Source organism: Guillardia theta (genome assembly GCF_000315625.1).
Source record: "Guillardia theta CCMP2712 unplaced genomic scaffold GUITHscaffold_27, whole genome shotgun sequence".
Classification (NCBI taxonomy): domain Eukaryota; class Cryptophyceae; order Pyrenomonadales; family Geminigeraceae; genus Guillardia; species Guillardia theta.
Genome location: NW_005434647.1, coordinates 637,691 through 658,380, shown reverse-complemented (window position 1 = coordinate 658,380; position 20,690 = coordinate 637,691). Strand labels below are relative to the sequence as shown.

Sequence of the window (20,690 nt, the reverse complement as noted above, 5' to 3'; positions counted from 1 at the left end):
CCCCCCCCCCCCTCCCCTGAAACAGCCTCCTGGCAGGAGGAGGAGGACGCTATCAGGTACGCGGGGCTCCTGGAAGCGCAGGACTTTCCTAGCCCGCACATCGAGCCTCTGGACCCGAGGGAGATCAAGGGGTTTGCGGATGAGTCCGGGTACCTGACCACCTTCATCCGGGCCGGGACTCTCTTCTTCCCGCCCGAAGCTGTCAAGGACCCTAGGGAACTGCTGTAAGCAAAGCCACTCCTCCTCCTTGCTCCTTCTCTCGTTCCTCCGATCGCTTCCCCCTCCCTCCCTCCCTCCCTCCTCCGCTCCCCTGCCTTCGTTCCTCCCTCCTCGTTCTCCACCTTTCTTCCAACTAACCTGTGCTCCAGGATGCAGCTCAGTGAGAACGGCAAGGGAGGAGGAGAAGGTGAGGGAGTAGGAGGGAGCGGAGGGGGATGACGGGATGCGCAGGGGCGAAGCAGAAGCAGAAGGAGCGGGACCAGGAGGACGGGATCGATTACGATGCCATGAGGAGCCGGTTGGAGGCGCTCTATGGCAAGGATCACTTATAGTAGGGAGGAGGAGGAAGTAGGAGGAACAGGAGTGTAGAGGAGCCAACTTGGTGCTGAGTGACGAAACGACATGCGAACAAGTATCAAAGTTGTTGTCAACAAGTATGACGTAACGACGAACAAGTGTCAAAGTTGTTGTCAACAAGTATGACGTAACGACGAACAAGTGTCAAAGTTGTTGTCAACAAGTATGAAACTCTTTGCACACGAACTATTTACTGGATAAGATGCGATACCTATGCAAACAACAAACAAGACAAACGGAGATGGTGGAATGACACGCCTTCTTTTCAAATCTTAACACGCCTCTAACGCCCTTCGCTTGTGTCCTCGAACGCTTCTGTGGGAGGTCGGAGCCTCTTGCTGCGAGGTTGTGAGATGAAGGAAGCAGCAGCAGCAGACAGAGCAGGAGCAGGAGCAGGAGCAGGAGCAGGAGCAGGAGCAGGAGCACCACCACGACCACCACCACCATCAGAAAGAGGAGGAGGAGGAGGAGGAGAGCAGCATCTGATACCTCGAGAAGGAAAGCCATTCGTCCTCGTCGTCGCTTCCTCCCACATAAGACACGAGGACCTGATGCTTGTCGTGAGCCAGCAGACGCGCGTCTCCTGCTCGCACCTGGTCGCTCCTGTCTCGCCGCTTCTCGTTCTTGATCCTCTTGATCTTTGCCTGCGTCAGCGTGTTAGGAGCAGCAGCAGGAGCAGGAGCAGGAGCAGGAGCAGGAGCAGCAGCAGCAGCAGCAGCAGGAAGCTAATTTACCTGCCACCATTCGCCGCGCCATTTCACCTCGATGAATTTCCCAAGCTGCACGTAAGAAGTCAAAGTAACCCCGCTCCTGCTCCTGCTCATCCCCCCCCCCCATCCTCCACCTCCTCCTCCTCCTCCTTTTCCTCCTCCTCACTTTGATCCAACTTTTCCTTGGTGTCTGTGACGCATCCTGCAAAAACCAAAATCAGAGATGGAGCATGCAGCAGAAGAGTGGTAGTAGAAGCAGGAGGAGGAGGAAGAGGAGGAGAGGGAGGAGCAGGAGGAGCAGGAAAGGAGCAGGAGAGGGAGGAGCAGGAGACGATTGTCACCTTGTTCTCATCCTGGTCTACGACCTTCGTTCCAGCCTCATTCTTGTTGAGGAAGACGTCGAAGAGAGCGCTGTAGGACAAGAAGACGTCAAGGGGAGGAGGGAGAGAGAGGAGGAGAAAACTGAAGAGAAAGAAAGGGGAGGAACTGGTGGAGCAGGAGCAGGAGCAAGTGCAGCAGGAGGAGCAGGAGGAGCAGGAGGAGGAGCAGGAGGAGCAGGAGGGAGGGGACTCACCTGCGTGGGGAGGAGCTGCCAGAGGAGTCGTTTCCAGTCTTCGAGCGATGAGCGTCTTGTGAACCATCGCTATCACATCAAGTCAGACACAAGGAAAAGGAACAGAACAGAGAAAAAATACAATCACAATCATAATCATAATCATAATCAGAGCAAAAAAGACAATCTACTCTGCTCCTTGCACTCACTTGTCAGCTTTCGACTTGCTCTTCTTCTTCTTCTTCTTCTTCTTCTTCTTGTCGTCGTCTCCTTGCAGAGCGGTGATCATGGCCTCCGCGTGCTGCTTCAGTTCCGCCACCTGCAACCCCAAAACATCACGAGGCCAGAAGAGAGGAGGAGGAGGAGGAGGAGGAGGAGGAGGAGCCAGGGGGAGGAGCCAGGGGGAGGAAGAGGAGATGGAAAGCGCAAGGTACCTCGACTAGAACTGCCAGGCTCTCTTCCAAGGAAGAGAACTCCTCTTCTTTGTATTGGCGCTGTTTCAAGTCATTGGGGTCCGATGGGTCCAGATGCTGAGGGACTTCCGAAGATGTTGAGGAGGAGGAGAAGGAAGAGAAAGACGACGACGACGATGCAGATGAAGACGACGACGGATGGTTGCTGAAATGTTGATCTTTGACATAACCGTGTCCGGTTGCTCCTGCGTTTTGGCTGACAGCTCTTGTAAGGTGTGGACACGACAGGTCAAGAGGTAAGAAATACGTGAAGAGGAGGAGGTCTCCGGCAAGAGCAGGAAACGAGGAGGAAGAGACCTGCTTGCTTGATGAGAAACAAATCGAAAAGAGAGTACAGCAGGGCAAAGGAAAGAGAGGACAACAGAAAAAGAAGCAAGGGGGGGAAGGGGGGGAGTGAAGAAAGATCAGAGGAGAAAACAGTTTACAGCACAAGGGAGTAGAAGAAGGAAGGAGATCTCAACAATGGAGTAGAAGGAGACAGAGATCTTAACACAATGACATACTTGATTAGCATGCAACATCAGTTTGATCTGGTTCAACAGCTCTTGGCTGCGCTGGTTCTGCTGATCATACTGCACCTGACGCACCACCGGGCATCAGACATGCGCAACCCGCGTCGACCTCTCTCACATTTCCACAAGGTCGAGCAGCAGGAGCAAGGTTGCAAGCCTGCAACCAACATCAGTCACAAGTAACATGTGCATAGAAAGTCTTCCTTCACCTCTCCTCCTCTTGCCAACTGATTCGGGCTCCGCTGCAGGGATTGTACCACCGTGTGCTCCTCCCGCAGTCCCAGCATCTGCTTCTTGGGGCTCGAGAAAGCGTCTGCTGAGGGTGCGGAAACGAAGACATGGTGAGAGGAGAGCAGGTAAAGGGAAGTGGGGCAAAGGGGGAAGGAGAGGGGGAGGGGGAAGGAGAGGGAGAGGGAGAGGGAGAGGGAGAGGGAGAGGGAGAGGGAGAGGGAGAGGGAGAGGGAGAGGGAGAGAGGGAGGGAGAGGGAGCATGGAAAGGAACCTGTCAGAGGCGATGCGAACATTTGTTGTTTCTGATCCAACTGCTCTTGCTCAAACTTTCGCTTTTTGTTGTACATCTGGCAGGATGTCAACGGAGAAGACACGGCACGCGCCACTCACGTTGTTGACTTGCTGCAGCAGGTCCGTTTGCTGGAAGTTTCCTTGCAGTGAGGAGAGCTTCTTTAGATGCTGGTGATGTTGGCCGTTACAAGACGGGAGGGGGAGGCAAACTGCGCAAGCAGCAAGTTGTACCTCAAGCTGCTGCTCATAACAGAGTCAGTCCTGCTCGTGTACATGACAAGAGAGACAGAAGTCACCTCGTTGACAAGGAGGTTGATGGAGTTGCTCCCTCCTCCGATCTGTTGCTTCAACAACACCGTCAGATGGACGAGCACAAGACGAAAAGACAGAACAAAAGACAAGAGACAAGTCAAGACAGGAAAACTCGGCTGTCATACAATAGGACCTCGATCAAGTCAAGACAAGACAATGACACAGAACAAAAGGAAACATTTCAATCATTACCATGTTCGAGACGCTTCCAATTGTCTGCAAACCGGAAAGATTTACATTTCCCCCTGCGATGCTATTGTACAACAAGTTTGATCTGTTGTTGCTGCTGCTGCTGTTGCTGCCGCCGCCCATGCTGTTGCTGCTGCCCATGCTGCTGCTCATATTGTTCATGTTGTTGCTGTTCATGTTGCTACTACTTGTAAGGTCGATGGTCTGCCTTTGCATCTATCCACAACCAGACATCACAACCAGACATCACAAGATCGAGACATGTTGAGTTCAACGCACCTGGTGTTGAATCCAGAGGTTATAGATCCCGACCGCATTGTACATCTCAGCAAGAGACAGCTCCTTCTCCTGCTTATCTCCTCTCATCCCGACCAACATCATAAGGCATCAAAGGAGTACCTTGCCCTCCACGCTCCCGAGCAGACACTTCTGCCGAGCGATCTGAAACGCAGAGCATCCGCACGTGAGCAAGAAGACAGCAAGTGACAACGAGCATTACACGTGGGGAATGAGATTACAAGTGACAACCAAGAAGACAGCAAGCATGGAACTCTCAAGACTTTACCATGTAGAGCTTGTAATGGCTATCGACTTGACTAGATGTTCGAGTGCCAATGAGCAGAGCAACGGTTGCAAGCTCAAGCTGAACCAACGGAACGTCAACAAGTGTAGGAGAAGGAAGAAATTTAGCTGTCACCTTGAACCCAGACTTCATCGCCGCCAAGAACTTCATGTGCTCCGTCTCGCTCCAGAAGTCAAAGTCCTTCACGAAACTCGGTAGCGGCTGAGAATTCTGCACATGCATCAGTACTAAATGCATTCACCCTCCCGTAGGCAGTCGGACCTGGCCCAGCATGTTCAGCTGCTGTCCTCCGCTCTGTAGCATCGCGTTGCCCTGCATCGTCGCACCATTGTTTGCTTGCATCAGTCTCAAAAGATCCTGATGACTCGTGGCCTTGCCGTCGATATTGGCCGAGCCTGTAACGTCGCGTGACTACAACGGAAGACAGAAGGGCTAGAAGGGCGAGAAGGGCGAGAAGGAGGAGGAGGAGGAGGAGGAAAGGGACCTGGAAAGGTGGCCAACATTTCGGTCAAGTAGCCTCGCAGAAAGTTTCTGCTTTCTTCATAAGATTGATCAGAACTTGCCGAGTGATTAAAACTGGCTGAGAATGTGGAAAAAAAAAAATTGAATCTAATCGCGTGAAGGAAAAGGTATGCTCTACGCTTGCTTGAAGGGACGATACTGCATGAGGGGGGGAGAAGGTGAAAGAAGAAAAGAATCAATGCAAAACGAAAAAGAATGGGAAATCGTTGCTGGAGTACTTTGGTAAGCAGAAACAGCAAACATGCAAAAACGTTCAGGTACAGCCAATGAGAGGGGGAACATACAAGAAAGATGACTTGGGTGTGAGAATACACAACCATCAAACAGTGGGAAGACTCTTCTACTGGTTGTCTGCGCGCTGACGCTGTTCGCATTGAGATACAGAAAGTACGTTGCGCAGGACTAAAATAAAACAATTTTCGACCTCTTGGTTCTCGTGCAGATATAGACCATGATAGGGAGCAAAGGCAGCAGATGAAGGGCTCGAACATGAACTATACATCCAAGATGAGGAAGAAAGGGGGTGGGAGGAGAACAGGGACGCCAACAAGCAGCAACAAGATGCGAAAAAGGTTGGTCGGCAGCGGCATGGTGGAGGATTTTTAGTCTTAGAGGTTGCCGAGGGGGGTGGAGGTAATCGGGTAGCTACCGATGAATAGGGTGTGGTACCATTTATTACCCCTTCTTTCTGATTTGTTAAGGATGGGTGATGAAGAAGAAGCCAATATGAATGGTATGCCAATTTCAATTATACTCATATATAGTAAATACATCATCTAGAGCTGGTAGCCTCATCAAAAATGCAGGGGTGACAAATTGCCAGGGTAGGAGGATGTCAACAGGATAGTCACACCACATGGGTAGTCGACTATGGGGGGTGGGTACTAGGAGGTCCCTCAGACGACCTTGCGAAAAGATATACTTTCGCCAATAGATGCCTCCTTTAAAATACACTTTTAGAAGTCTACCCCCCCTACCCGGTCACACTTAAAAGGTCGGGAGGGTCCACCAAGGACCCCCACCTTTCTCTTCCTGCCACCCCTACTAAACACCTTTACGACCGCTACACCTCAGGTCCACGAGTACCCTACCCCTCACACGGAGCGTGAATTGAGCTGAACCAAATCTTGACTAAATATTTTGGTACTATTTGTTGGGATAACTGCGAGTTCTGAGGTGGGCCGGGCTCTAAGGCCCCTCAATCTGAAGATATGAAAATCGCAGCGTTTGGTGCACTAGCTGACAGGGATGGGAACGAATCGTTGCGTTTTCGTGTTAATAGTTCTGACCGTCTCGCTACATCACGCTGACCGTTATTAACTTTTGGCCGTAACCGCAATGGTAGCCCGGCGATAGGGTCCCGGGCCCGTCCTGCGGAATGGTTCCGACCGTGGCGCATCACTGAAAGTCGTAAAGGGATTCGCTGCGGCACGGCCTATGTAAGGGAGGCAGGGAGCCTGGAGGAGTCGAGGAGGCCAAGAGCTAGCAAGAGCGATCATGCCTCAGTAGTAGCCGAGACGCTCAGAAAGAGTGAAGTGAAACCAGACAATAAACCAGAATGACTGCAGGCCTTCCACGACACATGCAGATATGCCTTGCGATCGCTGCTTTGCTCCTAGTACATGGGGTTTCAACAACAGCAGCTTTCATGCTACCTAGCAGTGGCAGGTCGCTTCCTCTGCGTGCATTCCCAAATATGCATGAACAGCGGAGGCATGTTAAAGGGAGATCTGTCTCGATGCAACTCAAGAGCAAAGATTTCCAGACAGTGAGCGTGTGGCGTGATCACCTCCTAGCCATGGCGACATACGGCGCGATGCTTGGGCCTCAACTGGACGGGTACCACAGGTCTGACCTTGCTCTCCGATGATCCTTCAAGTGAATGTGTGGTATGCAGCGCGTTCGGGGTGCTCAAGTACACGAATCCCAAACAAATATCACTCGCCGGCCATTTTCTTTTCGAGACTGATTACTGGGTTCCTGCCATGTTTGCGCTCGCATCTGTCATCCTTGGGATATCTTACCCAATATTGGACATGATTTTCAAGGAAGAAGAGCTTTCAGTTCCAACACCGCCGAAATCTCTGGCATGTAAGTACCGTAACCAAAAACGAATACCACAGAGTGACGTGACATTCTTCCACATGAATTGCAGGCGTGTCATTCTTCTGCTTCCAATATTACTGTAGCGGGCTGCTGTTTCAGCAGGGAGTAGAGGACGTTTCCCTCCATCTGAGCCTTGCCATCTCGGCTGTTGCTTGCTGGTGGATTTTCGACAGGACGAGGACTGGAGCAATCATGTCCATAGTGAGCGTGTCAGCGCATCTGATGTCAGACATGTCAGACTTTTGCTAGGTGACTGGACTCTGCGGGCCATTGGTAGAGGTATTTCTCCTCCAAGTTTGGCCAGCCTGGACTGGACAGACCCTCTACGCATATTCTGCTCCAGACATGTTAGGCATTCCCCTCTGGTCAGATATGCTCATGTTTGAAACAGCATTGTGGGTCATAACGTCGTACGTTTGGCAGGATTGCTTGGGTATACGGTTGCGGCGCTCCTGCTGTCGGTGGATTATCCAGGCTTACATGGAATTACGTTAGTACTCGAACTCTAAACCGCTAGGTATCTTGAACAAAGAGACTTTTGAGTACAAAATCTTGCTGTATAAACCACAACAGAAGACTGTGCAAGCACAAAAAATGAACTCCACTTTACAAGGGCGGTGTGATGGAATTCAGACGCCCACGTGCTATTCGCTTAGTAGATGCCGTTCACAGCCAACTGCCATGGCTCAGTGGTGAAAATCTTGTCGGTCACGTCAGCTCCGTTGAGATGGCGATCACCCTTCCAGTCAGTGATGTGCCAAGAAACAGGATCGCAATCAAGGTCGTCCCACCTACACACACATCAGCACGGATTCTGCTTGGTAGCCGCGAAAGTCATTCGTAACAACAAATCAAGGTAAAGTGCTCATGTTCCACGACACAGAGACCAAACTGAACAATATGGATCCCAAAAGGTCATGGTCCAACACCCGATTGCTTGCATTCAGGCTGGGACAACAGCCCAACGTTTTGAGTACATAGAACTTGCTCGCAGGCACGCTCTGACATCCTTCAAAGATTCTCATTTGACTTTCAGCTATCTACGGCTAATGAAACATATCAAGACAATAGCAAATAGACAATTATCATTTTTTCAACCCCGGTATCCATCAAGTACGCACAGCAGAGGCAACGACAGGATGGGCTTCATGAACTTACTGGTTGAAGTAAACTTCATGGCGCTCGGCCGAGGTGTCAGGACCTCCCTGGTAGATCCAGTCACCATCGTGACCAGACCAGACCCAGGTGTCGCCATCGAAGCCGTTAAGGCCCTGAAGGAGCTTGGAGAAGACCGCGCCGTGAAGGATAGTGAGCATTTCTGCTTGCCTCTTCGCTGTTTCGCACAACCCCACTTCGCTATTGAACTCATCAGGACCCCCCCTGTCCAAGACTCTCATGACCCCTCTGAGTGTCTTAATAGTACCGGTGTATCCAAGGACCCTACCTGCTACTGTTGTCCACTTCGCTCTTAGAGTTTTTTTTATATATATATTGACTACCCCCCCTCCTCTAACCACCCCCAAGGCTTCCGAGAATGTCCCTTCAGATTTTTTTTTTGACTGCTATCCACTAGGGGTTAAATTGATATTGATGGAGGGGGTACTGAGAAGTAAAGTTGCTGGGTAGTGAGTAAAAGAGTAAAAATTATAATATTATAAGAGTACATTTTTCGCATTGAGGCGGGCTCGATCCAACTGAGTGATCCTGAAAAAGTGGGCATGAAAACAAAAGTAAATAAATTCGCTAGGAAAATTTTGCTGTCCTACAACACATTCCCGATTGACCACTCTAGCTGGGCGGACCTGTGATTCACAGGGTTTGACTATTGTCGCGCTCACACAAATAAACAAATTATTTAGAATGTATTGCGCGACTAGGATAACATTCGGACTCGGCGGGACGGGCCGCTCGGGCAAGCGAGCCTTGCCATGCCAAGCGCGGGAGATGGGGCGGGGGACCAGGGGGGCGGAGAAGCATGCTGGCTGTGCGAAGAAGAGGACAGGCTGCTGATGGCGATCAGTACTGGAGGAAGGAGCATGCGACTCTGTCCCATGGTAAGTAACCCACTAATAAGCTTGAAACTTGCATAAATCATTGAAGCTCAGGCAATAGTAGCATAGCGTAGCCTCTGAGCATCGCGGTTGTCTGCTAAGAGGATCTCATGCTGCGAGGTTGAGGTCGTGAGATGAGGAGAGGAGGAAGTCAATGAATGATGAGCTACACTTAGAGTAGCTGAAAAAGAAAGGGCAACCGATGCCACTCACTAGTCCTAGACACATCCTCTGCTAGTCACGTGAATGGCCAACTTGCGAATGGTGTGAACATGCCATGACATTGATTCCTTGTGCATGCAGTGCTATGCTGCGGTGAAACAAGATGAAACAGCAGGAGACGACGGGCTCAAGACGAGTGCTGCAACTGATGTCAGCAACAACCAAGACATGTTCGTCCAGTCGCCTCTTTACAGTTCCAGCGGCCGGCAACGGGCCAGCCATACGAGAAGGAACGTATCGCCGCACATATACACGACTTTCCCGCATGCCAGCAGCGAGTTGAACATTGACAAAGAGAATTGGTACCAGAACAACGTCATCCTGCAGCAAGACCGCAGCAGTCAAAGGAGGCCTCTTGCCGCGCTCACCCTCCATGAAGTGAACCCTGCTATGTGCAGCATGGAGGTTGTGAAGCCTGTCCTGATGCACCAGCAGCATTGCGACAGCTGGAGCATGGCAGCAGAGAGCATCTACAGCACTCAGCTCTCCGCGTGCGCAAAGGAAGAGGAGCTTCACATGGCTCTGCCATCCTACGAAAGGGAGAACCCGCAAGGGTGTGCGGGGGTGGGGGCAGGAAACATCTCGACGGACAGGACGGTTATCATCAGCTGTAACCCCAGCACCTTCGTCTCTCCCTTCCAAGGCAGCGAGGGCGTCAAGACAAACCAGCCCTCACGTGGTGCTCAGAATCAGGGGGAGCCGGCGAAGCTGCGAGAGGGCTGGCTGCTCAAGAAATGCTCGTCGGGAGCTTTCAAGAGGCGCTGGTGTGCGGTAGACCAGAATGAGATCCTGTACAACCGTGGCAAGTCGAACTTGCGGAACATCATCAAGTGCAGGATCGCTCTCATGGAGGTGAAGGACATTTCGATGTCCCGGGAACAGCAGGTTCTCACCATCAACATCGAGACTGAGCGGAGGAGGTTCGTCTTCGGGAGCTCCGACACCCCCACCATCTTCGAGTGGCTCAAGTCGCTGCATGCGGCATGGACGATGAGCCTTGCTCGACGAGGCAAGTGTCCAGCAGCGGGAGAGGGGGTGAAGACTTGGAGCAGGATTCAAGGGGAGCAGAGGAGTTCCCAACACTCGACGGCCTCCACCTACATCATGGCAGGCACCGGGACGCAGGAAGCTGCTGAGGGGAGAGGACAGTCGCTGCTAACCTCCGCTACACAATACTACCCGCTCCCACTCCCTCGTCCATGTCAACCTTTGCTAGCAAGTGAAGGGCCATCGATGTCATTGCAGAGCTCCACGCTCCACAGTGACCAGGTTGCACGTGGCTTTCTTTGCTGATCTCACAGATCGCAGCTGGACTGCTGCTGGGAGTGTCAACCAGGTCAAGAGGTGTGGTGTTGGTCAGTAGGGGGAGCTCAGGTTCGATGTTGCTGCAGCGGATTCCATCGTCACAAGTTGTCAAGGTTTATCTTTAGCTGTCAGCTCAAAAAGGAGAACAGAAAATTTTGGAAGTCGTGAATCAATAAAAGCAGAGTATCCCCGAGGAGAGAGAGAGAGAGAGAGCAAGGTTCCCGCAAAGTTACAGGATAGGCGTCCTGCAGATCCGGTCAGCATCTCCCTCCTCAGCCTGTTTGCCTCACCTTCGTCCTGCTCCTATCCCCGGCATGGAGTGTCCATGGATGTCGCTCTCTTCAGAGTCAGCCCCTCCCTGGGTGTGCCCGCTAGTTCCGATGCACGTCCACATGCCATCCCGGTCGGTCGACAGGTGCTCCATCATGCTCTGCACGTCCCACACTTGGATCGACTGCACCATTGGCACGAAGTCGGAGATGTAGCTGATGTCCTTGTTGGGGATCGCGTCCAGCTGGATGCCAGCCATGAGGTCCACCCAGTAGCGGTTGGTCTGCAGCCCTCCCTGATGCTTCGACACCAGCTCGTAGGCAGCAGATCGGATGTTGTCGATCGTGATCGGGTCCCACGACTTGACCGAGTGCAGCGTCCTCTTGCACGCCTCCAGCGCCTTCTCTGCCAGCTCCGGCTTCGCGGTCACAGTCACCAGGTACCATCCTCCCTTGACGCGCTCGAAGCCCGTAAGATGGAAGTTGGCGTCGTAGGTCAGTCGCTCTCGCTCTCGCACGACGGTGAAGAGACGGCGGTTGAGCACCTCCTGAAGGATCTGCAGCGTCACGCACTGGTACAGGGGGTGGGACCGGTAGTCACGGCCGTCGGGCATCTCAGTCTTGGTCCCGTATCCCAACTTTTCCTTGAGCGGACGCATCAGCATGCTCCTCAGGCTGCCCGACGTCTGCTCCTTGGCCCGTGCCGGGGCGTCGGCGAGCGCCACCTCGCCATCCGCCATCACACCCCAGCGATTCGGAGCCGTTCCAGCGACGTAGGCGACAGCACGAGGGTCGGAGTCGGAGATCTCGAAGAAGAGGTCCTTAGCTGGGGTGGAGGCCAGGGGGATGCTGGGAGACTGTCGAGCCGGCTGCTTGCTCGGAGGGACGGTACCGAGGTACTGAAGGGCGAGCATGTCCATGACCTTGGGGTCGAAGTCACCGGAGATAGAGATCTCTACGTTGTCAGTGGTTAGGAACTGATTGACAGCTTGCTTCACGTCTTCTAGAGTCAGCTTTTCGATGTCTTCGGGAGGGACGCAAGTGAATCTGCCGTCTTGCTTGCACATGCTGCCGAGAAGATACTCCGCCGATGCCGCTTCGAGGTTCTTGCTCACTTGCGCAAACGTCTGCACAAACGATTGTTTCGCTCGCTCGAACGCATCTTCCTCCCACAAGAGCTGCTTTGAGACCAGAGCATGCAGGATCTGCATCACTCCTTCCAGGCCCGTGATCTCGTCCTCGCCCTCCGTCACCTTCGAGGTCGGGAAGATAAAGTCCATCCATATGAGCTCCTCGGAGCAAGAGAACTCGGCCATGATCAGGTGGTCCACACAGAACAATTCGACCTGCTCCCTCTTCAGGCCAAGCATCGCTCCTCCCTCCTGCAGCGTCCTGACTCCCACGTGCATAGACCCCAGCTTCATCCCCAGCTCATCGATGCGGCCAGCAGGGATCGTCAGGCGGAGGTACGCTCGCTGTGACTCAGCATCGTTGGGGTGATAGTTGAGGAAGATGCCGTTGCTGAGCTGGCGGGTGATCACTCCAACCTCGAAGCTCTTGTCAACGTTCTCATCCTTCATCCTGTCGAAGGAGGGAGGGAAGTCGGCGACTCTCTTCGAGATGTACTCGCTGGTGATGAGAGTCTTCGGGACTAGAACATCATCAGAGGCTTCCACGTCCTGCTTCGCTGCCTCCAAGAAAGAGTCCAGGATCTCGTTCTCGCTCACACTGATGTCCTTGGGGGCACAGAGAACTATCGATGATGGGATCGGGGCCCCAGGGCTTCCAAAATTGGCAAGGTGCGAGCAGATGTCTTTTGCCACTTCGTTGACCTCCTCGATGCTCAGCGTCTTGGCCACTAGCTCAGTAGCAAACAGCAGCTGCTCGGGATCCATGAACGTGTGCCCGCAGGACACACTTTCCATCAAGAACTGCAGCTGGTCGGGGTTTGACAACCGATCTCCCTGTGCTGCCAGCTGGGAACTGTCGGAGAGAAGAGCTGAGATGCATCGCTGGAACTCTGACTCAGAGAGACCATGCTCGGCCATGCGCTTGATCTCCCTAACGGCAATGGCGATGGCCTTCTGGTAAGCTAGAGGATTCGCCGTCATGTCCAGAGCACAGACAGCACATCCTTCTCTGGGCGAGTCCAGGTAGCTGAACTCGGCCATGGCAATGGGGTCACCGCGAGCGTAGACGTTGAGCCGAACCTGCATGGCAACAACTACAAGACGTTTGATGAAGGACTCGCGATAGTCTGCCAGCGTCTTCATCTCCGTCACAGGGAACTTGGCGAAGATGTGGATGGAGGCAGCCTGAACGAGCTCGTGCTGATAAATGTGAACAGGAGGGAGTCCATCTTGTCCGAAGCGCTTCTCTCCGCACCACTGATGATTGATGGGAGGGAAGTAAGGGTTCTTGGTCTTGAGACTGATCTCATCCACTCCTTCCGAGGGGAGATACTTGGGAGGGTCTCTGGCCTGAAGGTGGCTGAACATGGACTTGATGTAGTCCTCCGCCTCGAACGGGTTGATGTCTCCGATGACAAACAGGTGAGCATTATTCGGGCGATAGTGAGCTGTGTGGAACGCTTGAATTTGGTCAGTAGTCCAGGATTGGATCTGGTTGATGAGACCGATTGGAAACCTCTTGCTCAACCTGTTCTCAGCATGCAAGGCTGACAGAAGTTGAACCTCTACACGATAATCAATCGTGTTCACCATGGCTGCTTCGGACAGAATGGCAGATCTCTCTTTCTCTACCCGATTGTTATCAAATCTCGCCTCGATCACATCAAGTAACGCATCCAGAGCCTGTGGAAGCATCGGCTTTCCTGTGGTGGGCCGGTAGGTTGGGCAGGCAGCCCAATAGACCGTTTGATGAAAGTCTGTCTGAGCATTCGTCTGCGAGCTTGTGCCAAACAGCCTCTCACGCTTGCGACTCCCCATGTAAGACACGTGCTCGCACATGTGAGCCATCCCCTGCTGCTCCACCGTCTCATCAGCAGAACCAGCCTTGATCTGCAAGTGGCACTCGAACCGTCCTGAAGGAGATCCATTGGGCAAGATGGTGTAGAGAAGACCGTTGTCCAACACCCCTGTGACCATCTTGGGATGATCAGGAAGGGGTGTTCGCGCCATCAGCATGTCCAGGTCTTCTTTGCTGCGAACATTTCCATTCTCCAGGGCTAAAACCAGAGAAGGCATGTCAATCTCTGGGGACATCGCTGCCTTGTCGGCTTCCGTTCTCATTCGCAACGGCATCATTCGACTTCTCGCATGATTCACAGGCAGCCTGAAAGTCTGCCGGGGCTTCATCGCAATCGCCCTCCCATTCTCCGCCTTTCGCAGCGCCAAGTTTGGCAGCTGCTGGTACGCTAGCCGGGGTGATCCGACAGGTTCAACGAAGAGGTTTGACTTGAGAGCGCTATGCCCCTGAACCAAGTGCGCGCTGCTCCGCACAAGAGGTTCAGACTTCCAACATTCGACGACTGTTTGGAGGAGGAGGAGACAGAAAAGTTGGAGGGACACACTCAAGGGCAACTTCCCCGCGCCCAACATGTCTACGGCGTTGTCACTTCCTGGAAACAATATCGTCACAAGACAGAGAGAGTATCCGAAGAGAGTATCCGAAGAGAGTATCCGAAGAGAGTATCCGAAGAGAGCATCGAAACATTGACACAGAGAGAGAGCAAGAGCTCTGAAAGTCACTCAACGCACTCAGCATGCAGATTCAGGGACGCAATTTTACAGCACAAGATCAATCCGAGTCTTACAGGACAGCGAGACAGAAGGAGAGCAAGCAGCAAGTATGCGGATCTAGAATCGTATGAAGGAGAGTGTCCATGGGACTTGACGCGGTGGATGGCCGCAGAGGAGCAGAAGCAAGGAACAATGGGCTGGTAGCGACACGAGTATGGCACATGCACGAGTCAACGAAGTGAGTTGCGAACCATGGAGAGGACGAGAGGGTCACATCCTATGAGAGGGATCGAGTGTTAGGAGGATGGATCAGATAGAGACAACATTTCAAAGACGATCATGGCGAAAATCATGTTGCTTTCTGCACATTGCTTGCCAGTGGCCGCGCTCGGGCCGCAGGAAGCAGGGGGGGTCGTTTGGGTGAGGATAGAGGGGGTGGTCATCACCCCTCTACCTACGCAAACAAGGGGTGGTGAAATTATCATTGGTGGGGTAGGAGAAAGTTCCCAACCACCCGTGTATTACTGAGAAATAATGTGGTGAATACTGGGGTAGGTACCTCAATCGTACTTTTTGACGCCATGGGATGCGATTAGAAGCAGGGGTGGTATAAAAGGGGGCCGAGCAGCACCGGTACTTCAAAGCCTTCAACATCATTCTGGAGTAGGTGGGGTAGCCTTGTGCGTTCTGTAGAATGGGTGGGTAGTTGTTTACCTTTGCAGGGAGGCCAATATATGGAAAAAATCCAAATTTTCGAAGAAATTTTCAAATAACAATATATTATTTCCAACGAAGTCAAATATCAATGGGAAGTGAAGAAGAAATGCCATGGGTCACACCCTCTGCCTCTTACATTAGTCCCTCAATCGAAAAAGCTGTTACCTTGGTGGAATGCTGAGAAGATTCATTCTCTCAAAAAATTAGACCAAACTATCTATATATTTCAAATATTAGAATAAATTTTCAATTTTGAATTCCTCTCCATTGTTTACAGCGCTGGCCGGGCGCGGCACCGTCACAGTGCGCCGCCGCGGCCGGGCAAGGCGACGGTACGGTAGGCCCCTGAGCCGGGCGCCGGCCCGGCGGCCGCGCGGCGCCGCGGCGGACTCTCTCAACCGTGGCAGGCGGGCCCGAGCCGGCCGCCGGCCTGATGGTCCGGACGTCGGGGGGCTCGGAAATCACTGAGTTACTAAGTTATCGGCGGACCGTACCGTTCGGAGTGCGCCGCGGCTGCGGGCCGCATCCCCGCGGCAAGACTTTCAGAGTCAGCGGCCTGCCAGTGTGTGGCACCCCCGCCGGGCCGTGACTCAACTTGCTCGCCTCAGTGGCTCAGGCTGCCGCGGCATGATCCGGGCCTGAGCCTGAGCGCGCCGCCCGGCCCTGAGCCCCGGGGCACTGGCAGTGAGCCTCGGACGGTCACTGCCGCGTTCATCTCGGAGAGGGTGACTCAGTGACGCCGCCGCACGGCCCGGGGGTGCCTCCGCACCGTGGCAGCAGTGACTGGCCGCTCAGTCAGCCGCCGCCGGCCGGTGACCCGGAGGCTTCGGAACCCGGCGTTCAAGTTGAACTTGCGCCGTGTCGGCTTGAACTGAAACTACGGTTTCATTGCTACGGTCACGAATTAGATTATGTTATGGGAGAAACAATAAAGTTCGACACTCTTACAAGAACAACATCACAGTATCCCTTCCCTCCCGACGGCCCACTCAGCACTAGTCAGTCCCTTCACTTCCGACGGTCCAACCGTCCTTCGAGTCCGCTACCCCCCTCGTGCTATCTGGCCCGCATCTGAGACTCGGCAAGCATCCGCATGCCGTTCATCTTCTCCTCGTGAGGAGGGCTGTAGGGAGGTTGAGGAAGTCAGGACGGAGTAGGTCACGACAGGGAGATATCGTATACCTGAAGCTCATCGGCTTCCAAGAGGGTGAGAAGCTATTGTGAGGACCCTGCGGTAGAAAAATAAGAGGAGAGAGGAGGAGGAAGAGGAGGAGAATCAAGGGGAGGAGGAAGAATATTTAGATTCATAGAGAATGAGATCCAAGAGGAGGAGCGGGAGGAGGAGGAGGGGGGGGAGGAGGGGGAGGCCCAGCGAACGGGAGGAGGAGGAGAGGCAATAGCAGGCAGCATGCCCTACCTGATCGCTCAAGGAGAGCTGCGAATTGAGCGACATCGCCACTCCCTCTGCATCCTCCACCGACGACCCCAGCTGGCTCGAGGACGCCTCGTTGGCACCTGCGGCAGCTCAGCTCCAGCTCATGGAGGAGACAATCTTGCCGAGCTCATGCTCCTCGTCGCTGAAGACATCATTGCCGGCCTCCCACACCTGCGGCCTCCGAGTAAGAGCTAAGCTTCCATGCTGCTCCTGCTCCTGCTCCTGCTCCCGCTCCCGCTCCTGCTTACGCTCCTGCAACACCTTTCCTCCTCCTTCTCTGTTTCCTTTCTCGTCTCCTCCTCCTCATTTCTCCGTCTCGCTGACCTGGTATAGGTTGCCTGGACCATCGATGAAGGTCCGAGACAGAGGGAGGTTGTAGTTGTCGAAGGGGAAAAATGAGTGCCTGCTCTTGACGTAAGGAGAGTTTGGAAGGAGGAGACAAAAGAACTTCGAAAGAAGAGGGAGAGCAGGGAGAGCAGGGAGAGCAGGGAGAGCAGGGAGAGCAGGGAGAGCAGGGGCAGGAGCAGCTAGCTCACTCTTGCTCAAACTCCAAGACCCCATTCACCACGATGCTCTGGTTGTATGCCAGGAGGTTGCGCAGCATCTAAAACACCTTGAGTTTCATCGAAGAGGACAAGGGCAGGGCACACCTCAGCTTGCAAGAGTTTGTATTTTACACAGATCCGCACAAACTGCTTCGACACGTTCTGGTTGATGACCTGTTGAGGTAGGGTGAGCTGAGTGAGGACAGAAGGGAGAGAGCAAAGGGAAAGAGAGGGGAAAGATACGGTGAGGAAAAGGAGGAAAGTAGAGGGCGGAGAGGAGGAAAAGGTATGGAGGAGAGAGGGAGGAGAGAGGGAGGAGAGAGGGAGGGGAGGAGGAAGGAGAGTTTACCTTCAGGGGATTCAAGGAACACCTTGTTATCACGTCCAGTTGCAGTTCGAATCGCAAGAAAGTATCGTAGTTCCGCTCATCCGCCACAAGCTGCGGCACGCGGAAGCAGAGGACGTAGAGGAGAGCCTAGGGAGCAACTTGTGAGCAGGAGGAGACGCGGGAAGGGGGGGGGGGGGGATAACAGCTCGTGGGATCATGGGATCAACCTGCACAAGACCGTAGAACAAGCTGTGCTGGTACGGGTCCGGCTCATGTACAGTAGGGGAGACCTCGTCGATATACTCGAGGATCCACTTGGTGAGAAGCGAGAGAGATTTCTGCACCATAGGCAGCTTGACGAACCTGCGAATTGTCAGGGGAGGAGGAGGCAACCGCAGAATCTGTCACCTCGCTCGAGCCAGAAAGCTTCCAAGGTACGAGCCAGCAGCATGCCGCTCGTTGTCCGGGTTGCTCCTCTCGACTACCTTGGTCATGAGGTACTGGAGGAACTCCCGGGAATAACGCTCGCGGAAGTGGCAGGAGTAGAAGCAGAGGAACTGGACGTACTTGGAGCGGAAGGTAGTGAGGACGCGGGAGTCAAAGATGCGCAACAGGACGCTGAAGACCTGATCCCGGTCATGTCCTGCCCGCTTGCCCAGGTTCTTGTGGAAGAAACGAAACATCAGAGTCATCATTGCGTCCAGCTTCTCCACCGCCTTCATATTCTCGCTCCTCTCAGAGGTGCTGGAGTCGTCGATGTCGATGTCGAACAGTCCTTCTGTGCTGTTCGCGTCATGCCCAACGGAGATTGCTTCAGGGTCAATCTCGACGTCCAGCCGAATCAGCCGATCGACCACGTGGTTGAGGATCCCGTCCTGGAGCTGCGGCAGGTACTCGGTCACGTGGAGCATGTTTCCGAGGAAGCAGACAAGCTCGCTGAGATCCTTCCGATGGTGAGGAAACGAGTTGACCAGCAGGTCAAGGTAGCACATAATCCCCGTGGGAAAAGTCTCGAGCACCCTACGAACTACCGTGTGCACGTCTTTGGCCTTCTGGACGTCAGCAGCATCGCTCGAAGGATGTTCGGCTTCCTTGCCCGCGCTATCGATGGCGCTGCTTGCGTCGTTGCCCGTGGGGTTCAGGTTGAACAAGGTGAGCTGCTTGACAAGCTCGAACAAGATCAGAGACAGCAGGTCCGCGTTGGCCGACACTGAGTTCACTGCCAAGGCCTCCAGGTGGGGGGTGAGAGCCCTGTTGGTGCGCCAAGAATGCGCGAAGATGGAGTGGATCAGGGAGGAGTGATGCTTCCTCTGCAGGCAGGATGTGCATCGGATCAGACAGGTCAAGAGGACTGCGAGCTCGGCATCATCCCTCTCCGCGTCGATGACTTCAATCATCTCCCCATATGCAGTGCTGTTCCCTTGAGCCTTCTTGTGTAAGGCACCCACGATGTACTGCTGCAACTGCAGGACAAGAGGTGAGGGGTTCAGATAGCATGGAACACAGTGCAGACCTCAGAAGAGTCTCCACACGTGGCCTTGGTCAACAGGATGCCGAGAGTCATTGTATGTAATCAACTCTTGTGAACCCCTTGCTCAGAGATCATTCATAGCACTTGTAGCATCCATCCTGCAGCAAACACAGACGAGGTCATTCAGAATCAGTACACTGAAGTGCAAGGAAGGAAGGACACTAGACATCTTGTATCCACCTCTGCTTCCATCGAACGCACTTTCAAGTCCGGTATTACTGCTATCATCTACCAGCAAGTCTTCGTCGCAATGTGTTCCTCGTGAGCATCAACTACTTTCATGTTGTTCTTCTATCTCTTTACACTGGGATTTCTCCTCCTCCCTTACCCATGAGCCATTCGCGTGTCTCTCCTCTCCATCCCTACTCTTGTCCTCCCCAACCTCAACAAACTTATCATCCTAGAATTATCCGGCACGTATGGCTCGCCATACTTCATCTATCTCATCTCCATCCGCTTCTATCATCTGAACTTCATCCTGCGTCCCGCTCTTCCCCATCTCCTCGCCTCCCTCCCTCCCTCCTCCTTCCGTTCGTCCCCTTCACGTGCATTCGCGCCATTGCGTGAGCGAGGCGGGCCAGCGGAGATCCAACAGCCTCGCAATTGAGGACTAGTTTTGACCGTCACTCAGTGACTCGGAGATCGGACTCCCAGGGCCGGCCCGGTCCTGCCCGGGCCCGGTGACCAGCCGCTCCGAACCGGCAGCCTCCGAACTGCGGCAAAAACTGAGGGAAAGATAGCCCGTAGTTGTCTTTGAGGTCTTGTTGATGTAAATCAGTGAACTTGTCATTTCATTAACGGATTACAGTTTAACATTTCAACTTACAACATCATGGCAACACTGATAATAAGCAGTCCGATCACCGCAGGCTGAGCCGCAGCTGCTCAGTGCTGCATTGCCACCACCACCACCTCTTCCATCGCCTCCTTCTCCACTAACTCCTTCTCCTCTTCTTCCAGGTTATGATTCACTGGCGCAACCTTCTGTCTGCTTCCTGTTCCGACTCTCCTATCACGTCACATGCCCGTCGCCTCGCAGCCGTTGCCGGTAGTTCTCCTTCCCTTCTGCCAGCAGCTCCTCCATCGACATGCGCACTCGCTGCCCCCCTGCCCCCTGCTGCACCTTCCACGCCATCCCCATCCTTTCAGCAGACGTGTGAGCGAAGACGGAGGAGGGGTTGACAGAGACGCGAGCGTCCAGACATCTCACTCCCTCCTGCGCAGCTCTGAGAGCCTGCGGCCTGCGGTCCAGGATGAGGACGGGGAAGTTCGACTTCCTCGAGACGGAAGCGGGGAGGCGAGGGGGGAGAACTGCTTGCTTGCTGTGCTGCTGAGAGGAACCTACCCAGAAGTCAAGTCAAGTCGAGAAGAGAGGACAGGAGAAGGGGGGCGAGAGGACAGAAGGGGAGAGGGGAGGATGAGAGGAGAGGAGAGGAGAGGAGAGGAGGGGAGAGGAGAGGAGGGGAGAGGAGGGGAGGGGAGGAGGAGTGGAGGAGGGAGGGGAGGAGGAGGAGGGGAGGAGGACGGA

General features: G+C 53.8%; 7 protein-coding genes across 7 annotated transcripts in view; 3 read left to right on the top strand and 4 right to left on the bottom strand.

Annotated features, from left to right (window-relative positions):
* GUITHDRAFT_61609 (hypothetical protein) overlaps nt 1-198 on the top strand; it is a gene marked incomplete at both ends in the record, with an annotated part of 546 nt that extends 348 nt beyond the window's left edge. Inside the window, one exon of the mRNA XM_005834135.1 lies at nt 37-198. Within this exon, the coding sequence (XP_005834192.1) occupies nt 37-198 (162 nt within the window). The remainder of the gene's footprint in view (nt 1-36) is intronic.
* Nucleotides 199-3,494: 3,296 nt separating this feature from the next.
* Nucleotides 3,495-4,971, bottom strand: GUITHDRAFT_162805 (hypothetical protein; the record flags this gene model as incomplete). Its single annotated transcript, XM_005834134.1, has 10 exons — nt 4,915-4,971; nt 4,692-4,825; nt 4,545-4,640; nt 4,413-4,490; nt 4,247-4,288; nt 4,127-4,198; nt 3,851-4,063; nt 3,643-3,690; nt 3,578-3,586; nt 3,495-3,514 (listed from the first exon to the last, which is right to left on the bottom strand). Coding segments are annotated over exons 1-10 (729 nt in total), but the record flags the coding sequence as incomplete, so codon positions are not given.
* Nucleotides 4,972-6,690: 1,719 nt separating this feature from the next.
* On the top strand, nt 6,691-7,575 carry GUITHDRAFT_69977 (hypothetical protein; the record flags this gene model as incomplete). Its single annotated transcript, XM_005834133.1, has 5 exons — nt 6,691-6,800; nt 6,850-7,043; nt 7,108-7,259; nt 7,308-7,423; nt 7,482-7,575. 5 exons carry the CDS (start codon nt 6,691-6,693, stop codon nt 7,573-7,575), a joined length of 666 nt encoding a protein of 221 aa, XP_005834190.1.
* Nucleotides 7,576-7,886: 311 nt separating this feature from the next.
* GUITHDRAFT_152189 (hypothetical protein) lies at nt 7,887-8,393 on the bottom strand. Its single transcript, XM_005834132.1, has one exon. It carries the CDS (start codon nt 8,372-8,374, stop codon nt 8,213-8,215), a length of 162 nt encoding a protein of 53 aa, XP_005834189.1. The 5' UTR covers nt 8,375-8,393; the 3' UTR covers nt 7,887-8,212.
* A 1,013-nt stretch (nt 8,394-9,406) lies between these two features.
* On the top strand, nt 9,407-10,761 carry GUITHDRAFT_107118 (hypothetical protein; the record flags this gene model as incomplete). The annotated part of the gene is made up of 3 exons (XM_005834131.1): nt 9,407-10,366; nt 10,640-10,675; nt 10,723-10,761. The coding sequence occupies 3 exons, from the start codon at nt 9,407-9,409 to the stop codon at nt 10,759-10,761; spliced, it is 1,035 nt and encodes a 344-aa protein (XP_005834188.1).
* GUITHDRAFT_159585 (hypothetical protein) lies at nt 10,745-14,334 on the bottom strand. The gene is made up of 3 exons (XM_005834130.1): nt 11,631-14,334; nt 10,927-11,549; nt 10,745-10,881 (listed from the first exon to the last, which is right to left on the bottom strand). Exons 1-3 carry the CDS (start codon nt 14,220-14,222, stop codon nt 10,866-10,868), a joined length of 3,231 nt encoding a protein of 1,076 aa, XP_005834187.1. The 5' UTR covers nt 14,223-14,334; the 3' UTR covers nt 10,745-10,865.
* A 2,045-nt stretch (nt 14,335-16,379) lies between these two features.
* Nucleotides 16,380-19,195, bottom strand: GUITHDRAFT_107116 (hypothetical protein; the record flags this gene model as incomplete). The annotated part of the gene is made up of 10 exons (XM_005834129.1): nt 16,380-16,446; nt 16,506-16,552; nt 16,741-16,838; nt 17,103-17,161; nt 17,295-17,362; nt 17,409-17,477; nt 17,653-17,778; nt 17,859-17,994; nt 18,040-19,094; nt 19,145-19,195. 10 exons carry the CDS (start codon nt 19,193-19,195, stop codon nt 16,380-16,382), a joined length of 1,776 nt encoding a protein of 591 aa, XP_005834186.1.
* Between the last annotated feature and the right edge of the window lie 1,495 nt (nt 19,196-20,690).

Coding starts and splice junctions, on each gene's coding strand:
- GUITHDRAFT_152189 (XM_005834132.1), bottom strand. CDS start 8,374: ATGCTCACTATCCTTCACGGCGCGGTCTTCTCCAAGCTCCTTCAGGGC.
- GUITHDRAFT_159585 (XM_005834130.1), bottom strand. CDS start 14,222: ATGAAGCCCCGGCAGACTTTCAGGCTGCCTGTGAATCATGCGAGAAGT. Junction 11,550..11,630: donor GTGTGATGGCGGATGGCGAG/GTGGCGCTCGCC, acceptor CGTCCGCTCAAG/GAAAAGTTGGGATACGGGAC.